Here is a 20,404-nt window from a genome sequence, read left to right as displayed (position 1 = left end):
GGTTTCCATGGCGTGGCTACTTGTTGGCCCTGTGCGGATGAGAATGAGAAAGATAGGGGCTGAAACATGGAGAGAGAGAGCACAAATCTCATCCGAGCTCGATTTGGACCGGGTGGGCGTCGATTGGGTGCTACAGATGCTCCTATGCACAAATCCCATCCGAGCTCGCCTCTAGAGCATGAACTCTTACGGGAGGAGCACACCACCGGCAAGACAGAGGGGGGATGGAGGTTGAAGATAGAGGCTTCCTGGATTGGTTGTTTTTATTTCTTTCTTTTTTAGTGCGAAAACGATCCAGGAGGATTAGCGCTGGAAGGCTGCAGGAAGAATGGAGGAAGGAAGGAGGCTGGGAGGCAGACACGTTATTTTACACCTCTGTCACGCATTGATTAGTCAACAATAGCAAATAAGCGTAGGGTTTGTAATTTGATGGCACAAATAGGATTAGCCAATTTGCGATAGTAGGTTCTAAATTAGAGACATTTACAGTGGCAAATAAAAAATTATCCTTTTTTATCTGTTACTGAAAGGAACTTCTTTTAGCAAGAATCAGATTTTAAAAAAAAATACATTCGCTCTCTACCATAGCTTTCCGGATCAAGGAGGCGTCCAAATCAGCGTAGGATCCATTAAACTGACTGTCATATGCTGATTAGAACAGCAAGTACTAAGTACCATCTGACGTTTAATTCCAGGATACAACACTATCCGGCAAATTTGACAGTTGAACTGGACTTGCTGCAGTTCCAGCCCCCATGCCTACAATCCCTTGTAGCCCACTGAGGCGAACTAAGGCAGGATTTTGCAAGCCAACCTGAACTCCCTTGCAACATAGTCTAAACCAAACACCTAAGAACCATCCCAAGGGCAACTTGAACAAATTTTTTTTTGGACATTGGTCCATAGCTCAGTGGTAAAGCAAGACTGCATCCCAGACTGATAATTTCTTCCCAACAGAGAGCCTGTATATGATCGGACATCTGTCCCACAGTGAACCAATATTCCTCCAGTTTGAGAGCCGAAAATCAACCGTTTTTCCAGCACTCAAACCCTTGGATGAATTCGCAATTGATATTTCACACAACCTTGGTGTACCATAAACGATCCAAAAGAATAGTGGCTTTCACCCATGTAACTGTGCGGGCAGTTTAACTAGTTCGAATAAACCAATCCAATGGAAACGTACTACCGAGGAGATACTATAATGTCAAATGAAGCAGACGGAGACCGCCAGTGTTTGTCGCCGGGAGAAGTGTAAGCTTCTTGGGTAAATCCAATCTGTTGGCTGCTGGTACATTCAGGCAACCCCTGGTGCTTTGTTGTCCACCCTTCTGTAGGGAACTCCGTATCTAAACTTCCCTCACACATGGACTCCTCGGGCATCAGAATTCCCTCCTCTTTGATAAACTCTGCCCAACTTCTTTCATACTCGAATGGTTTTCCTATGCGCAATCTATGATCCTTCCATATTTTCCATAGTTTCTCCCCAACCTCTTCTATGCTTGGGCGATCATTGCCACTGGGAGCTGCACAACGCAATGCCAAGCTGAGCCAGTCTCTGAGCACTTTTTGATCCACGTCATCCTTCAAACGGTAATCCAATATCTCCTTCACCTGGCCTTGATTAAATTTCTCGAGAGCCTGAGTGCATACAGAATTAAGAACATAAACTGAAGTGACATTCTATATGAAATTTTGAGGCAAAAGGGAAAGAACACAGAAATGATGGACTTTTTGTGTGGTTATGGGCTTATGGCCTTATAGGCTACTACTACTACTACAGGTAAACTACTCTAACTCATACTTCCATAGCATGTAATTGATAGTGACAGAGACAACAATTGAAGATGAAAGCATGTGAAGTCCAACTTACCCAATCTTCAATAGGGTACATCTGGCTGTTGCCGGTCTGATCAAACGGTTTGTGAGAAGAAACAATTTCTAAGAGTACTATACCAAAGGAGTAGACATCGGATTTAGCAGTGAGCTCAAAAGTAAGTAACCACTCTGGATCAATGTAGCCCGGTGTCCCTCTCACTGGGTCAACACGACCACATCCTGACAAATCGCAAGAGCACACCTTCGCTCTGTAGCTCTCCGTTAGTAGGATGTTCGTTGTCTTTAAATTGCAACAAATCGCCGTTTCCCCTATTTATAACAATAAGGCAACAATAATTAACAAGCTCGTCCAAAAATATCCAACCATGCATAATGAGACAAAACTACCAAATTGTTTAATCAAAGACAAGCACAGTACAAATACTTTGATAATTGTCTACCGTGTAAACAACACATAATTCTGTTCAACAATCCATACCACAGATTATGTCCAAGGTGGGTGTAAAGGTGACTCAAATCCAATTCAGATTAGGATCCACAGAGGTGTGCTATTAGGATTCCTATACTACTTAGATGAGGGCTCCTGATCCTACTGGGTGTAGGACTCGTACTTGCATGTGAAGAGAACTCATGGAAGGCTAGAGTTCTATTTGGTTGTTGCCTAACGTTGCCATAACTAAGTTCGGAAAAGTGTGGTATGCCACAAAAAGTGTGACAAAGAAAAATAGTCCCCACAATTGTGACAAAGCTAGGCAGAAAAATGTGTCTATGACATGTGGACCACAAGGCTAAGGAAGTGTGGCGAGTCATGATTGTGGTAGGACAAAAAACCAACTTCAGAATAGTGTGGTGCAACTAAAGTTAAGCACGGCAACCTTAGGCATCCAACCAAACGGATATATATACGAGGGGTGGAGTGGAGGCCATAACAACCCAAGCCAACAATCAACGTGTCTCATCCAAGCAAGTAGAAGAAATTAGAAACACTCAACAGGATCAAAGGCTAGGTAACTTTTTAGCACTAAATTCTTGTAAAAGGCAGGAATACAAGGGTCCTAAAAGGTTTGAGAGGGTTCAGAGAGAGCACCCATCTGTTGTACTCTTTTATTGACAATTAACCATACATGGTGTACTGATTGTTCTAATAAACATGAATTCGTATAAATAGAAAAACAAGGCGTACTGCAACATAATATGCATATTGCTTACTCAAATTCATATGCGAATACGAATAGTTCGGATCCAATGACATTTTGGGTGCCAAAATCCCATACCGTATTCACATTCATATTTCTTGTGAGATTCAAATAAGATAAGAAGGAATTTATTAATCAGGTGGCAAAATCTAAACAATATGCATATCTCTGGATGTTACTAGAGTCATTTCCATGTACCCTCTCGTGTACTCTATATATTGCTCTATTGGTGCTACCATTGAATACAAGCTGATAATCCTAACATAGTATTAGAGCTATGTTTTCTTTTGGGACGCTGCAACTCGTCCCGATCTACCCTACCCGCTACTGGTTTCTCTTCTACCCGTCACCGGCTGGATCCGACCTGTTAGGAATATAGTCTTTATCCATTATGTAAAGAGGGTTACTAGAGTCCTTATCATGTACTCCTCATGTACTCTATATATTGCCTCTATGGGCTATTATTGAATACAAGTTGCTATTTCTAACATGGTATCAAAGCTAGATTTTTTTCTATGGGACACCGCAACTCGCCCAAGACCCTAAATTTTTCTGTTAGGAATATAGAGAATATCGGTTTTTTTTTGCGATACCACCACCCGGTGTGCCGCCATCTCCCTACACCGCAGTGCTCCCTACACAGCCCGAATCGCCTCCGTTGTTCCGCTCGGCGGGCTCTTTTTCTCTCGATTCTCTCAGCGTGCTTCTGCTTATCTGAGTGTCAGCTCGTTGTCCCATCTACTGCGCCGCCTTCGCCTTCAGTGGCCGGATCTTCCTCCTCACGCTGGATCCGGCTCTCCTATGGCTGGAAATGGCGGTGCATGGTGGCCTCCTCTTGGGCAACGGCAGCGTGCCCCAACCGCTCCATCGCATGTGCCACCTGCTTCAATGGCGCGTCCCTGCCCATCAGATCGTGTAGGTGGGCTGCCGCCAGCTCCACCAACCACTGGCCTCACTAGCCGCCGGGGTCGCCTGTCGTGCACCGCCTCACTACCGATGGCGGTGGCCGCCTCCCGGCTCCTTCACCTGGCACTGTGCAAGCTCTCAAGTCCCAAGCGCTCCTCCCCACTCGCCGCGCTCTCGCTCCCGTAGTTCATGCCGCTTTCCACTACCCTGAGGCACCACCGCTTCTGCGCCGCGGCGCAGGCCGACGAGGGTGGCGGAGGAGGCCATGGGGGAGTTCCGGAAGCGGCTCCAGGTCGTGAACGTGAAGGGTGGGGAGGACAAGGGCGCAGCGTGGGTGCGGAAGGACCTCGCCGTGCCCGGGTGGGTGCGCACCTGCCGCGCCTAGAGGACCATCACCTTCGTCGAGGTCAATGATGGCTCTTGCTTGTCCAATATGCTACGTGTATTAACTCCTGATACAGAAGGCTATGACCAAATAGACTCTATCACTACTGGAGCATCTGTACTAGTGGAGGGAGTTGTTGCAAGCAGCCAAGGTGGTAAGCAAAAAGTGGAGTTGAAGGTTTCTTGTTAAGATTGTATAGATTGATAAAATGAAGGATGATAACATTGAGACCCAATGGGCACTATATATAGAGGTAGAGAGGGGAAACCCTAGACTAAGAGATGACTCTTATACCCTTGACATTTATACCCTTAACACCCCCCTCCCCTCAAATGCAACGTGAATAAGCACTAAACTTTAAAAAATATGATACATTGAAGTCCGATATCAAAGATGTCATCGAAGCGTGAAACTCTTGAACAATGTCGATGTACGAAATGATCTCCTCCACAAGCGGTACTGCCTTCACGACCCATACTTCAGCAAATACCTCAAATATGAATCTTACTTTGGAGACTTTGAACACTACGAGAATAGTGAGATGTATTAAATCAAGCAAAAGGGAGAATAGAGAAGTCACTACTGTAAGACGGCAAGCAGTGAGATAATATCATGATGACGATGAAGGGAGCCATTAGTCATGATGTGTAGCAAGACAGCTACAAATGGACCAAGAAGGCAAGGTAGCATCAACGATGACAATGATGGGATTAGACAAATCGATGGGACTCAGCTAACCACAAAACAAAAGAAGCAATTGGCTGATTGACAGAATTTATGGACACGCACGGCTAAGATGAACTGAAAGAGTATATGTGTGGACTTGAATGGACAGACATGGCGGAAAACATGGAATCTAGACGCAGTGGAAGACAACTCTAGTATGAGACACTAAAATTAACAGGCAGCAGGAAGCAAAGAAGTTCCCATGCAACACTAGAGAAATCACCAAGTAGCAGTGGAAGAGGCCCAATGACTGTGGCAAAGGACCACGATGATGGAGGTTGCAACGATAGAGAGCGCTACGATGGACAGCACTGACTTGCGGAGGATGATGGAAGACCTGGCGACTACAGATCCAATCCATGCGCGATGAGGACCAAGAGGCACGTCGACTGGAGCACGATGATGGCTCCCACCAACAACAGCAACACCACTGGCACGCACATGCGCACCAGTACCAGCACATCAAATGCCGAAGGAGGCCCCAACGCAGATTAGCACATGGCCCCGTGACACCATGCCGCGAGGAAGTGAAGCTCCTCCCCCCACGGTGACGATTCGCCCCCTTCCTCTTTCCTCCGTATGGATCTGTCCATCAGAAGCGTGGATCCGCCTGATCCGCAAGGTGGACGACCAGAGGTGGAGCGGTGCTGAGGGGGGGGGCGCCGATAATGAGGCGACGACGGAGCAGAGGGGCGCGACGGGATTCGCAACGGCTTCGTCTCTGCGGCGGCCGGATCCCGTCGCGAAGGTGACGGGGGCGACGAGCCCGCGACAGCGGACGAAGATGACCGTGACGGCGTGGACGATGGTGTAGCGAACATGCTCTTAGGAAGATTGTAGCGAAAGCATGTATGTGATTTTTGATGATTAATGACAACATAGGCAATAGAACTAACATGTTCGTCAAATATATGTTTTAGTATGTCTCATTGATGCAATACATGAAAAAGCTACCAAAGCCAGGACAAAGTTTGGTTGAATTGGAGAAGTCTCAGGAGATTTGTTCTCACCGGATGATCCGGTGTACTGAAGGCAGTACTCACCGAAGTATTCTCAGCAAAGAAGAAAGAACTCATCGGATAGTTCGGTGTTAAGCAAATTCAACACACCGGACAATAAACAGTGCAAAGAGAAAGCAGATCACCTCATCGAATGGTCTGGTGCTTAGAAAATGTACTCACCGGAGCATTTTTTGCAGAGGCGACTCCAAGTGCTGAAGACTGAAGGTCAACTCACCGGATAGTCTAGTGATCTATGCTGTGTGCACCAGAGGATCACACCGGAGCATTCTATGCAGAGAGAGTTCAAGTGGCTTGGTTGGCTCTAGACAACTCACCAGATAGTCCGGTGATGTATGCTGTGTACACCGGATGCTTTCACCGGAGCAATTTACACAGAGAGAATGCAGAGGCTCGGATGGCTCAAGTGTATTCAACGGATAGTCCGATGATAGAAATGAAGTATACACCGGAGTGTCCGGTGTTCACAATGACTTTGAGTGAAATTCCAACGACTAGTTTATAAGGTTGTACTCACTGGATGATCCAATGTTAGTACTATGGTTGTCACCGAATCATCTGGTGTTCACAGTTCTGTGAGCCGTTGGAAAAACGGCTAGTTTGTGAGTTTAAGGCTATAAATACCTCTCCACTAGGCTATTTGAAGGGGTGGCAATGTGCTGGAGTCCAGAGAAGCTCATATACACCTGAGAAAACATCCAAGCCACCGAAAACATCCAAGCCACCGAAGTGCTTAAAGTGATCATCCAAGGCGATTAAGCACAAGATTAGTGAGTGATTAGTGCTTATAGACCTAGAGAGAAGAGTTGCTAGGTGTTGCTGTCTAGAGAGTGGATCAAGGAGTGATCCTAGCTTGTACCGAGAGGTACGCCGATACCTTGGAGTCTTGGTAACTCGCAGGCAAATTGAGCCGGAGTTGCTCAAGCTTGTTGACCCTCCGACTTAATGTGGAGTAGCGGCAAGATACGTGTACGGGGATGCGGAGACTATTGCCATTAGTGGCTCAAGCTCCGAAGTGAAGACGGCGACAAGTGACCGGAAGAGAGACTAACGGTGAGACCTTGCCTTAGTTTGATGGCTCATCCGGGTTGAGGTATTGTCTTGGTGGTTTGGTGGCTCAAGAACCATAACCGGAAGAGTCTTAGCGACGGGGAGTATAAACCTTGGTGGAGCTTCAACGTGAACTAGAGGTGGCATTCATACCATCATTACCATGGGATAAAAATCCTTGTACCGAATTTGGTCTCTACCTTATTTACGTTTCCGCATTTACATTCTTGCAATACCTTTCTAGATAGGTTGCAAGCTCTTTTAATCGGTAGAGTAGACACGCTAGATAAACCTAGAATACATTTAGATAAAAATTGATATAAGTTTATCTTGTGTAGTTTTTGGAGCCAGTTAGGTTTCTATGTGTCCTAATTCACCGCCTCCCTCCTCCCCCCTCTTAGAACGTCACCGATCCCCTACAGATGACGGCTGGATCCCATGGTGAAGATGACCGACGGGCAGGGACGGGAGACGCAGAGGGCCGCAACGGCTCTGCTTCGGGGTGTCGGATGCACAAAGCGAACGGCGGACGACAATGTGGTGGCGCCCACGACGGACATGCGGCAGCGGCTCTGCGGGTGACGATTCGCGTTGGGCCACAGCGGGGACGACGAAGGATCCAGCGCAACAGCGATGAATGGGCAAAGCGAACAAGCCATGGTGACGAGCGGCAACGAGCCGCGGATCCGGCGTAGATCCGATCCACCTTCGAGCGGATCCGGTCTGAGAGGCCGCGATGGGTTGGGTCCCCGACGGGCATGTGGAACGAGTTAGGGGCGGCCGCCTCAGTGCACATCTGACCGAGAGAGCAGAGAGAGGTCGTCGAGAGAGGCGACGGCCTGATGACGACCACGACAAGCAGACAGCCGCACGACGAGGAACAATGGTGACGAGAGAAAGAAACATGCAGCTGGAGAGAGAGAATGGATCGTGGGTGGATTAGATCGAGATCTAACCTAACCCTAACCAGGCTCTGATGCCATGTTAAGATTGTATAGATTGATAAAATGAAGGATGATAACATTGAGGCCCAATGGGCACTATATATAAAGGTGGAGAGGGGAAACCCTAGACTAGGAGATGACTCTTATACCCTTGACACTCATACCATTAACATTTCTAAGATCACTGTGATTAGGAAAAGTGACCAGAAGAAACGGGCATCAAGAGAATTTCTTAGAATTGCTCTGCTAGCTTCTTTTGCATCTAGCTTTAGTTTTTTTCTTTTGTTTCTTCCGCCGTGTCCATCCAAATTTTCAGTCTCACAGTGAGTTCGTCTATAACGTGCGAGTCCACATATTCCTTCGTCAATTAGTCGATTTCTGTTCCAGTCATTATTGATGCAACTTAGCTATCTAGATGTTTTCGTAGTTTTAGTGACAACTTCATTTGTTGTTTCGCTGCTTGTCATTGTTGTGTTCGCAATTCTTGATCTAGAGCGTTCTTGTGTCATCTTGATATTTCAGTAGTTTTAGTGACAACTTTATTTGTTGTCTTACTACTCGTTATTGCTTAGTTTGCAATTTTTGACCAATGACATTCTTTAATTGTCATCATCACGACTCGACTCGTGTGTTTCGTTTTGCACTTCTTCAGCTTGATTTGAAAGGATTACAAGACTCCACTCTACGATAGCTTTGAAGGGACAAAGTTTATTACTTAGTGTCACTTCTTTCAAATGCAATGCTATTGCATACGCCTTACACTTGAAGGGGAGTGTTAGGAATATAAAGTCCTTATCCATTACATATAGGTTAGGTTACCAGAGTCTTTATCATGTACTCCTCATGTATTCTATATATTGCTCTCATGCGCTGCTATCGAATACAAGTTGTCATTCCTAACACAACCTTCCCCGGCCGGATCCGTCCTTCCCCCCGACCGGATCCGACTTTACCCGGCTGGATCCGTCCACTACCTGGCTGGATCCATCCTTCCCCCCCCCCCCCACCACCCTGGCCGGATCGCTCTGGTTCCCCTCTGCCGCCGCCAAGTCACCTCTGTCGTTGGCACATGCGACATTGTGACCTCTCTCCGTCAACTGGATCTCCATGTGTTCCCGTCGACAACGCGTGGTGCTACCTTGCTGCACTCGCCTCCATGCACACCAGATCACCACCAGGACCTCTCCTCCGCCAGGTTCCTTCGCCTCCGCCAACTCGCCCGCCCGTCGGCTCACTTTTCCTACTAGAGATCCGTCGAGCCCGATGGCGCGGACCGACTCAGCGGTGTCCCCGACACTCCTTGCAGGCATCGTCGATCTATCGCCGACTTCGTTTGGATCGTTGCACCACTGATGCCGCCCCCGCACCTCTATCGTCGTTTCAGCTTCCTTGCAGATGGATCTACCATCTGTTTGGTCTTGTTGCTTTCTTATTGGAGCACTCCGTGTTGCAATTGCCCTCTGTTCTGTTGCCCCCGTGCAGCTACTGACAAGCTACTCTCGATTGGTGGTGACTGGTGTCTGTCCTTTGACCTTCTTGACCATGGCCTCTACATGTGCTCTTTTGGGCTTGCGGCAGCACACAGTATTCGCGTAGACAGTCATCTAGCACGTCTAGACAACGACTAGACACTAATCGAGGGTTTGGCGTCGAGTTTAGGGTGTAGTCGCACCTCCAGACAGGTAGACTATCTAGATGGTCAACTTTGGTCAAAGACGATCTAGTCGGCGGCACTAAACGATTCATGGACATGACTAGTCGACCGTCCCAGTGATGCAGCGTCTTGACGCGGCCACGCAGGAGGAAAAGTTTCAGCCATGCCCATCCGCACAAAGGCTTTAGGGTTTAGCCTTTGGGATACAGAGGCCCCAAAGCATTCCCCATCCATCGTTTATCGGTCTCCTCTCATCCACTGTCTCCAATCGCCGCTGGTTGCAGCCACCCCCACGCCTACGCCGTCGCTCATCAGGTTCATGTCCCCTCCACTCCATAACTCCTCTTCACCGTTCGGGGTCCGTCGGATATGTGCTCTAATCCACTGCTCACCTCTTCCTCTGTCACGGACTCCACCACAACTCGTCCATATAGATATTTGTTTGCATCTCACTTAAAACTATAGTATGATACTCTGGAACATATAGCTATTTGTTTGCATATTTGCTGCTACAGTACAAAAAACATGAGCCTAGGTGAACATTGGCAGCACAACTTTGGTGCTCCTGCTCTCTGTTGCGCTGCTGCTTGGCTTCTCTGAACTAAAATTAGCTTTTTGTCTTGCGGGCTGCTGCACCCTTGCTTTTGCTTTGTTGCCATTGTTGTTGCTGTTGCTGCTCTCGACTGTGCTTTGGTGTTACGAGTCCTTTTGTTTGAGTCTTATCTTCAGCTACTCTTCCTTCTAGCTTTAATCTTTGTTTTCCGTTGCGTCCACATTCAAGTCTCAGTCTCTATTTGAGTTCGTCTATGTTGTGTGAGTCCACATATTCCTTCGTCAATTGGTCGGGTTTTTTTTTTGGTTAGCTAAATATTCGTCTTTGTTTGGCTAATCATTTCTCGTCGTTATTAATGTAACAATGTCTTCCAGATCTTTCCGTAGCTTTAATGACAACTTCATTTGTTGTCTTGCTACATGTCATTACTTTGTTTGTCTTGATCTAGGGTATTTTTTTGTCATCTTGGTCTTTCTGTAGCTTCAGTGGTAATTTTATTTGTTGTCTTGCTACTCGTCGTCATTTTGTTACGATTCTTGACAAAGGGCATTCATATGTTGTCATCATTATGACTCTACTCATGTACTTCGCTTTGCACTTCTTCGGCTTGATTCGATGAGATTACCAAGACTCCACTCTACAACGGTTTTGAAGAGAGTTTTTGGATGTATTACTTTTATTTTGTTTTAGTACTTAGTGTCCACTCTTTCAAATGCAATACTATTACATACGTCTTGCATTTAAGGGGGTGTTAGGAATATAGAATCCTTATCCTTTACGTATAAGTTAGTAGAGTCCTTTCCCTGTACTCTCGCCCCTCCTCTACATATTGCCCCATTGGCCATTGGGGCTACCATTCAATATAGGTTGCTATTCCTAACATGTACAAAGTCAAAGGACAATATCACTTTTGCATCAGAGGAAGTACTTGTTGAGATTTGGGAATCAAGAAGCAAACCAGTAAGTCAAAAAGAACTGAAACTACTCATGTCACATTGTTTACTCCCTCTTTTCACAAAAAAAAATGTTAATGATCTCGAATGTATGCAGTCAACCTATTTTAACACTGATCTTTGTAAATGTTTACAATGGCCAATGTGAAAATTTCTGAGCATTTTTGTTTGAAAAATGCATTCAAAATGCATAACTTTATAAGGTTGTACCAACATATTACAAAGCTGGAGGGAGTATTGCATAACTATTATAAAATGCATAACTTTTATTGCTGGAGGGAGTATGTTTTGAAGGACTTATTTTGCGAAGTATCAAAACTTATGCAAGGATGGCGAAATTTATGAAAGCATACTGAATTGATGTTCACATAATGAGATAATGCTTACCAGCAGCCAAATGGAGGTAAGTCAACGCAATAGCAACATCGATGGCAATCACTATGCGTTGACTAAAATCCAGGGTTCTCACATGTTGGTCTGCAGATGGGTTTTAAAAAGGAATTGAGCCGCAATTCAAACTTACCAGTGAAAGGAGAAGAGATCAGAAAATGTACCGGTCAGGTGTTCTCTAATAGTGCCATTTGGAACATACTCTGTAATCATAATAAACTCATTTCCTTTGTCAATAAAACCTAGAAACCTCACCAAACTCCAGTGATTTATTTTTGCAAGGTCCACTTTCATCAGATTTTTTGCATCTTGAGCGTGACCCTGGCAACAGAGCACAGCCTGTAATCACATGCTGGTGAAGAATAAAAGCATATTGTTTTTTTAGGGGAAAGAATAAAAGCATATTGTTGACAGATTCTGGCCACTGCCAGTATATATTTATGTTGTATTGACCTTAAATGTGCTGAAATCTTTCTAATTAATTCAATTAGTTTCATCAATATACCCTGCAGAAACTGCTGACTTCACTCTTTAGCTTATCCTTACAATTTTAACCTTCTGTAATTGGTGTTTCTGGCCTGATGTCATGATGCATAAAGTGGTTACCACCACCTTTGAGGAGGTTGGGGACTATCTTTCCCTTCATTATAATAATATTAGATCCATTACAGTGATACAGTCAATAAATAGTCCTTTAAGAAGTAGCTTGTCAGCAAAACAAAGCATGCATGACCAATATGATAAAGTAAGAAATAATTGGTAAGCAACCTTTTTAGCAACTCCTATGAAAATATGACACAGAGGGAGAAAATGTGAGAACATGGAACAACCTTCTTAGCTCTCCGGACAGTAACAATCTGGTTATCAGGTAATATAGCCTTGTAGACTGTCCAGAATCCTCCTTCACCTAATTTAAATGAAGGGGAAAATTTCCGAGTAGCCTTCATAACCTGCTTAAGGCTTAAGGATCCTACTCCAGGTAGTTCAGCAAGCATTTTGGACCTAGACAGCTTGCATGAAGTTGATGGGGTCTCCTTGGATGGCGTGCTTACTTCAAAGGATGAAATAGGATCCACTGAAAAGGAAAAAAGTAGATGCAGGATAGACAAAAAAAAAAGTCTTATACTTCCTGATTTTTCACTGTTGTAGTAACGATCTTACGACCAAATTTAGTTCCAGATGCTTGCTTTTCAATATGGTAGAGCAGATGGACATAGTACTTTGGAATAGAAAGTGTAGTGTAGTAAAAGATTGGTCAAGGCTTATTACATATTAATGCTTTGCAACTTAAAAATATTTATATTAAGCTATTTATGGAGGAAATAATATTTTTTTCGTACTTCATCTCAACATACCCAAAAAAGAACCCATCTTATTGCATTATAAAGCATCTAATCATTATTTATCTCTTCAATGAATTTTTGATGCATCATAATGACTACCAATTACACTAATTTCAGTGTATAGTTTGAGAACTGAGTGATAGCTCGATTGGTGGTGCTTCCAGGTGAAAGGCCGCCCACCCAGGCTTGAACCCGGGTACTCGCAAAAGTGGGTACCTCCCTGAGAACTAGTTTCAGCGAGTTCCCGGCCAGTCAGAGTTCGGTACTCCCCTCCTTTAAGATGAAGTCAGGGGATGTCTTCCCCTGTGGTGGTTTTTTTCAATGTATAGTTTGACTAATTTATAAGTTAGGGTCTGTTTAATAGAGCTCCCAAAGCAGCTTCCCGACTGGAATCAGGCAGAACTCTGCCAAACAGCAGCTTTCAGCTTTTAGCTCCCTGAGTAGAATCCATGTGAGTGATTATCTGAAATGAACTAGAAGCTGGGGAGCTGAAAAAGCAGCTTCCCCTGATTCACTTCCTGCACAGAATCACTTCCTCTATATATTTTATTTTAGAGAATCACTTTCAGCCACAGAATCACTTCCTCCAGAGAATCACTTCCCACGAAGAATTTGGATCAGAGAAAACTCTACCAAACAGGACCTAAGTGTCAGATAAAACACTTTAATTGTTAAATTAATCACTCCCTCCATTTCCATGTCACAGTCAACATTACAGACCTTTGACAATTACTTTTTTGTAGTTAAAAGATTATTTAATACCTAATGATATGGGAGTACTTTATGATAAATCCACAAATATCATTTCCGCATGGCAAAACCAAATATTTTAGAGGCCAAAGTTTTCAAAGATTAACGCACATTCTAGGACGGCATCTACATAAAAACCGAGGTAGTATGAGGTCAGCTAATTTGTTCACAGGTGCTCTATCATCTAAGAGCTGCATATATGGTGACAGGTTTGCTTATAGTAAAATAATTCTCCTATCTTTGGGCAATGTAAGATGAAATATCAACAAGAGAGTGCCCAGTAGATACATGCAATGCCTTTTTGAGTTTTTTCATCCTGTTGACAAGAGTTGTCTCAGATGTTTCCTATTCAATCTAGAGTGGCAAACATTTTTGTGTGCTAACCTGAGTGTGCCGAAGCGGTGTTAAACCTTGGAAAGAGTTTCCGTATTATTGAGCTGCCACTACCAGTAACCTTATGGGCACCATCCTGTATTTACACAAGGGAGCTAGATGAGGACCACAGAAAAGTGGGAAATTTAATCAATTTATCAAATACAATCATGTTCAGTAATCTATCGTAATGGCAGGTGACATGAGAAGAAAAAATTGTTGCAAAAATAAATGACAGGTGAAGTGCATAGGTTAATCACCTGAGTGGAAAAAACTTAGCGCTTAAGAGAGAGAGAGAGGTTATAAATATGACAAGTGAAGCGCATAGGTTAATCACCTGAGTGGAAAACTTGGCGGTTGAGAGAGAGAGAGGTTAATTACCTGAGTGGTCAATTCGTGTGAAATGTTTGTCCCAGATGAACTTTCATTTGTAGTTTCTTGCACAATCTTTGTACTGGATGATTCTTGAGTGCCCTTTATATCTGGGAGCTCAAAAGAGGTTAGTGCTTCACCATCATCTCCCACACATGCATCAATTACTACTTTCTTGACAGTCTGCAAGGATTTAAGCCACTGCAAGCAACTAGAGGGTACCAAGCACCCACTTATCTCTATTTTTGCTGGTGATGGAGCTGATGGTGGCCCCAAAGGTTGCCCAGATGACAGAACATTGTTACTCTCTCTTACTTCATATCTCTTGCACCTCGGCAAAGATGGTTTGAAAATGAGCTTGGAGCAAGATAGCACTGACAATTCCTCAAGAGTGGGGAACATGAACTGCTGATTCTCAGTGTCAGTCAAAAACAATATGGACAGCTCCTTTAAGTTTATTAAAGTTTCCAATTTGAGGTGTGTTAATTTCTTGAAGGGTTGTGGCCCCCCAGAAAGACCTATCTCAAGATTTCTGAGGTTAGGCATATCTTTGATATGCAAGTTGCGCAAATTTCTTAGCTGGCCAAGTGGAGGGAGATCATTGCAGTTCTGCAGGTGGAACAAACAAAGACTTACAAGGTATGGGAGTGAGGTAATCATGTTATTCATCATCCATGTCGGAAATGCATAGCCTGCATATTTAACTAGCTCAAAATGCTCCAAACTCTGGTTTGGTTGGAGCTTTTCCAGCACTTCGACTTCATTGACATCGTCAACTAATTCATCTTCATCTGAATGAGAAGCACGAATCCACTCAAGCTTAAGAAAATGAAGTTCCAGTCGATTCTGCAGGTTCAGCCTCTCAGCAATACTTGAGCCCCTGGACCCTCCTTTGATGTCCGTAATAACAAGCTCATCAGTTGTTCGATGCCAATGTTCATCAATGCTAACAGAGCACTGGACGTGTCTTGGTAGAGAGGCCACTAACACTGGATCTTTTGTCAACACAAATCTGAGTGCTGTCATTTTACCTATTATGTCCAGCAATATTTGATGGACACTAGAGGATTGATGTATTGGAGGACAACCGGTGAGGTCCAATGTGTGCAGCTTCTGAAGCCTTGTGAAAGACACGGGTATGTTAAAAAAAAGTTCTGGCAGGTTCAGATATTCTAAGTTGAACAAGTAACCAACAGATTTCAGACAATCAATGGTAGGGAGGCACTGGGAGAGATTTAGAAACTTCAACTTATTGAAGTTTTCAAAGCAGTATGGCTGAGTCTGCAGCTTTCGACACCGTTGTAGGTTCAGATACTCCAAATTGGTTGTTAATATCCCAGTACTTACATGAAGTTCTTCACAGCCAGCCAGATCCAAAACTCGAAGGTACTTAATGGTTGCTAAGGAGCGAGGGAGATTTTGAAGTTTGCAACATCTCCGGAGTATAAGAACTTCCAAATAATCAAGGTTAGTAAGAGACTCAGGTAACTGCTGAAGTTCATAGCAGCTAGATAGATTCAGGAACCTAAGAAAATAAAGGTTACCAAAAGATTCTGGTAACTGTTTGAGGTTGAAGCAACTAGACAGACTTAGATCCTCCAAGTTTGTTAAGTTACCAAATAATGGAGGCAAGTGTTGCAGCTCAGTGCATCTTGATAAATCCAAAAATCGAAGATCATGAAGGTTGCACATGGAATCAGGTAGCTCCCTGACATCATTGCAACATGACAACCTAAGATGCTCAAGTCTTTGTAGATGACCAAGGGCTGAAGGCAAGTTTTGAAGTTTGTCACAGCCTTGCATGTTTAAATATTTCAGCTTCAGGAAATTACCAATGAAAGAGGGTAATTCCTTGAGAGAAGTTTTTGATAGATCCAATGTCTCAAGGTTTGTCAACCTACTCATTGGGGAAGGTAATGTTTGAATTTGTACCCCAGAAACATCAAGGTATCTTAGATGCTTTAAATGACCAACAGAGGCTGGTAATTCTCCAAAGCAACATCCACTAAGATTCAAAACACGCAAGTGCTTCAGTAATTCAAATGCTTCACTATGAAACATTATAGTTCCAGAGTTCCTGAGATGTAATGCCCTTGCCCTGTTAAGCAGTGAATTGGAAAGCGTTGATTGCCCTCTGTAGTATGTCAACAGTGCATACTGGAATATTTGCCTTTTGGCATTGCTCTTCTGCATTTTGCTACCATCCAAAATTATAGTATCATCACAAGCAACATGGCTTGCAAATTCATGGACGAAGTTATGCATGTAGAGCGCTGTAGGAGCTATTCTGTTATTCATTCCTTCAATCTGAAAATAAATAGCACAAAAATTCAATATAAGCATAGTTGTCATTTGATTTGGCTGTTAGTTGCTTGGCAACTAAATCATATAATTTCCACATAGTTGCCTCTTTGTCATAATGTTTGGTTTGGACTACTAATCATTTATGCTCTTTTGTGCAAAGAAAGAAATGATCGCCATTTCTGCACTTCTAAAACCATTTCTGATGGTTTCTGCAAAGTACCATCGAAGCATTTAACATCTAAAATCTAAAGAAAATATTGCTAACTAAACCCAATAAACCCCAGACAATTTAGTAGCAGGTGTGTTATACATATTTCATAATAAACTTAATGCTGACTAGACAAGAAACTAAAGAACTATTCTCCTCCCAACGAACTGTGGACTTGGCCATATATTCATGAATCCACAGAAGTACATTATTGCCACTGTACGCTGTGTATTTGTTATTTGAAAAATCTTTATAATATGAAAGACACACAAGAAAATGGAGTTGACCATCAAATTATTGAATATACAATAAATTCTTACATTAGCATTTGAATTTTTATATTACTGTTAGCTAAGGTCCCAAAGGCACACTTTAAACATGAAAAGAAAGACTCCCAAGGTAACAAGAATTTGGTGACTTACTGTATGCATCGTCGGAACTTGGAGAAAATACATTGACAAAAGGTCCTGAATGCACATCTCCCCGTGCACATAAGGAGGCAAGGAATCATGCCTTGATCCAATCATATCAAGCGCAATCCACTGCCGGATAAGCTTTTCCTTATCAATAGCAGATCCCTTAGGAAATATGGATAAATACATAAAGCACAGTTTGATTGTTGACGGCAAGTCATAGTAAATTTGATAAAATGACGAAAACACTTCCATTTTAGTGGCAAGTCTTCTCTCTAACTTCCATATTTCTTCATCCCTTGCAGCTAACCACACATTTGCGACTTGATTTTTTACAAATGAACCAAGAGAATGAGTTAGTAATGGTATTCCTTCACACCTTTTCACAATTTGCTTCCCAATTTCAATAATGTGTGCATTGATACTATCCCCATTTCCAAAAGCCTTTTGAGAAAATATTGTCCAACTGTCATCTTCAGATAAAGGACGCAACTTGTATGGTGGAACAGTGTGCACCAGTTCTGCAGTTATTTCACTGGAGGTGGTCACTAAAACCTTGGTGCACTCGTTTGCACCCTTCAGCATTTCCTTCAATTCATCCAACTGGCTTTTATCTGTGCTAGAAAGGTCATCCAAGACAATTAGACAACTTTTTTCATGAAGTACCTCTTGCAAACGATTCTTTAACAACTGCAGGTTATCTTGAATCTCAGTGTCTGCATGAGCATCTAAGAGCTTTTCTTCTTTGTGATTACATTGCAAGATTATATCACTAGCAACCTTTTTGAGGTCAAATTTCCTATTTAAGCATATCCAGATACGAAGATCAAAATTCCACCCTTCTCCCTGGTCATAGAAAATTAATCTAGCAAGAGTTGTTTTCCCCAAACCCACAAGGCCAACAATGGGAATGACTGGCAACTCTTCTGAGTTACTTTGCAAGAGCATGTCCTTTATCTTTGTTTGGTCATTATCTCTTCCGACAATTACAGATCCATCAAATACTCCATTATCAAAATGCTCAAGATCAGCCCAAGGGTGCTGCGTCAAACTGAATATGACAGAATCTGTTGCGGAAATGTCCAACCCTCTTTTGATTGTCTTTATTCTATTTGCCATAGTACTATGCTGGAGAAATGGACATGACCAACAGAATGGAGCTGCCTGTAAATTTTATTTCAAATGACCGCAAAGACAATTAATTTCTAGGTACATGTCATCATTAAAATATTTTATAATCAAATAGAGTTGCTAAACTTATTGAGGTGGAATAACATTATTGCAATGTCATAGTAGCTTTACCTAAATTTAGATGATGCATCAGTCAGGTCATAGAATTAACAGGTTTACCACATGGTTAGGGTTTGTCTGGGTAGAGGGGATTGGATCCAAATCCTTGGAATTTAGTTCAATGTATGGACTAATCCTGAAACTCAATCCTCTTCGGCCACACAAGGTTTTAGTACTTTGTAGAAATATTGATAGGAGCAAGTGTAACAGTAGAAAAATTATTTCACATAGGTTTGACAAGGCTTTGGGCGGCAAACCAAAGGGCGCATATCCGCCATCCGGTGAAATTGAACTAAGTATTGCAAATGCATGAAAATTGGGTGCAGAAGTTTTCAATAATCTTTAAAAAAATATTATAAATAGTGGAAGCCATGCTATGTATCCATTTAAAATTACAAGATTAAACTCAACTTCATTGGGGAGATATGGAAAAGACAAAATTTTCATATATTTCGAAACTAAATTGAGTTTTGTTTTGAAAGTTCGTGAATATATAGAGCATGGATTCCCCTATCGCTCGTAATTTTTTAAGAAATTTTGTAAAACCTCTACACCAACTTTTCACATATTTGCAATACACAATGCATCCGCAAAGCAAAAGGTTGGCATGTGGCTTTAAAACGTCGAGACTTACCTAACTTCAATACTTCAAGGTTTAGCAATGAACAGGCATCCCCAAGTAATTCTCACTAGCAGTTCTACAAATATCATTTCTATATATACAAAAAAAAAAAAGGAAGTGGGGGGGGGGGGATGCATTGGCAATATTTTCGGCTACCAAACCTTTGCAATCCAGGAGCCGCTCCTTTGCGACCCTATTCCACTAAGATCATCAAATTCATCCAGCAGATCCTCCATGTCGTAGGTGATCTGCTTGATCTTCCCTGTCCACTCCTGCGCCTCCGTGCGGATCTCTAGGCTTACCAGGACATCTTGCAGGCTCGCCAGAGTTCGCCCCACATGCTCCACGTCCTCTTCTATGTTCGGGGGCAGCTCCAGCACGCGAGCGTCGGGGGCCAGCCGGCGTAGCAGCCGGTCCACGACGGCGGCGGTGTGGGCGTGTCGGCATGGCGATTTTGGTAGAGAGGCGGAGGGACAAGAAAAGCGAGTCAACATATTTCAGCAGTAGGCGGAGAAAGTGGAGTGCATACTGCGTTTTGCGTTAGTGCGTTTGGCCGATTTGATTTACGAAAATAGCTAAGTATCGGTTTGTTTTTTATTATGATTTTAGAATTCGAATCAAAAATAAATAGGTTGATTTTACAATTCAGATTTCATAATTTAGAAGTCAGATTATGCTATAATCTATAATCTAGAAAAATGATAATTCTAAATTGTGAATTATGGAGTTTGGATTATAGCACATATTTACTTACCTTGTTATTACAAACATAGCGTTTGTTTTTTTCTCCCTTCGCTTTTTTATCCTCTCGCGGTTTTCCCCATCACCTGTATCGCCGCCCTCCGCCACGGTTTAGGGCACCCCATCGCTAGAGCCCAGCGTCATCCACCCGCACAACCTTAACCTCGCCTTCTCCCACCACGACTCCGATGTCGCCAGCCTCTGCTGTCGCCAGCCCCCCTCCTCCATCAGCGTAGGCACGACCATCCCTCCCCGCCGCTCGCGACACCTTGGCCGCTCTCCGCCACCTTCTCGTCGTTTGTTTTAGATTGCACAATTCAGATTCTAACAATCTAGTCAATGAAATCTGGATTGTTAGAATCATAATTAAAAAT

At 43.3% G+C, this 20,404-nt stretch overlaps 1 protein-coding gene across 1 annotated transcript; it reads right to left on the bottom strand.

Annotated features, from left to right (window-relative positions):
• Positions 1-604: 604 nt before the first annotated feature.
• On the bottom strand, positions 605-19,832 carry LOC133896720 (probable disease resistance protein RF9). Its single transcript, XM_062337321.1, has 9 exons — positions 19,451-19,832; positions 17,387-18,541; positions 14,462-16,759; positions 14,093-14,177; positions 12,446-12,690; positions 11,780-11,936; positions 11,613-11,702; positions 1,874-2,148; positions 605-1,641 (listed from the first exon to the last, which is right to left on the bottom strand). Exons 1-9 carry the CDS (start codon positions 19,781-19,783, stop codon positions 1,186-1,188), a joined length of 5,094 nt encoding a protein of 1,697 aa, XP_062193305.1. The 5' UTR covers positions 19,784-19,832; the 3' UTR covers positions 605-1,185.
• Positions 19,833-20,404: the final 572 nt, after the last annotated feature.

Source organism: Phragmites australis, chromosome 17 (assembly GCF_958298935.1).
Source record: "Phragmites australis chromosome 17, lpPhrAust1.1, whole genome shotgun sequence".
Lineage (NCBI taxonomy): Eukaryota > Viridiplantae > Streptophyta > Magnoliopsida > Poales > Poaceae > Phragmites > Phragmites australis.
Note: the sequence above shows the minus strand (reverse complement) of the source record. Positions and strands in the feature narration are given on the sequence as shown.

What these genes read in the sequence shown, in the direction of transcription:
- LOC133896720 (XM_062337321.1), bottom strand. Translation starts at nt 19,783, where the DNA reads ATGTTGACTCGCTTTTCTTGTCCCTCCGCCTCTCTACCAAAATCGCCA. An exon ending in TATTAGAGAACACCTGACCG is followed by an intron (nt 11,703 to 11,779) that starts GTACATTTTCTG and finishes ACCCATCTGCAG; the next exon opens with ACCAACATGTGAGAACCCTG. An exon ending in TTACCTCCATTTGGCTGCTG is followed by an intron (nt 2,149 to 11,612) that starts GTAAGCATTATC and finishes TGTTATAAATAG; the next exon opens with GGGAAACGGCGATTTGTTGC.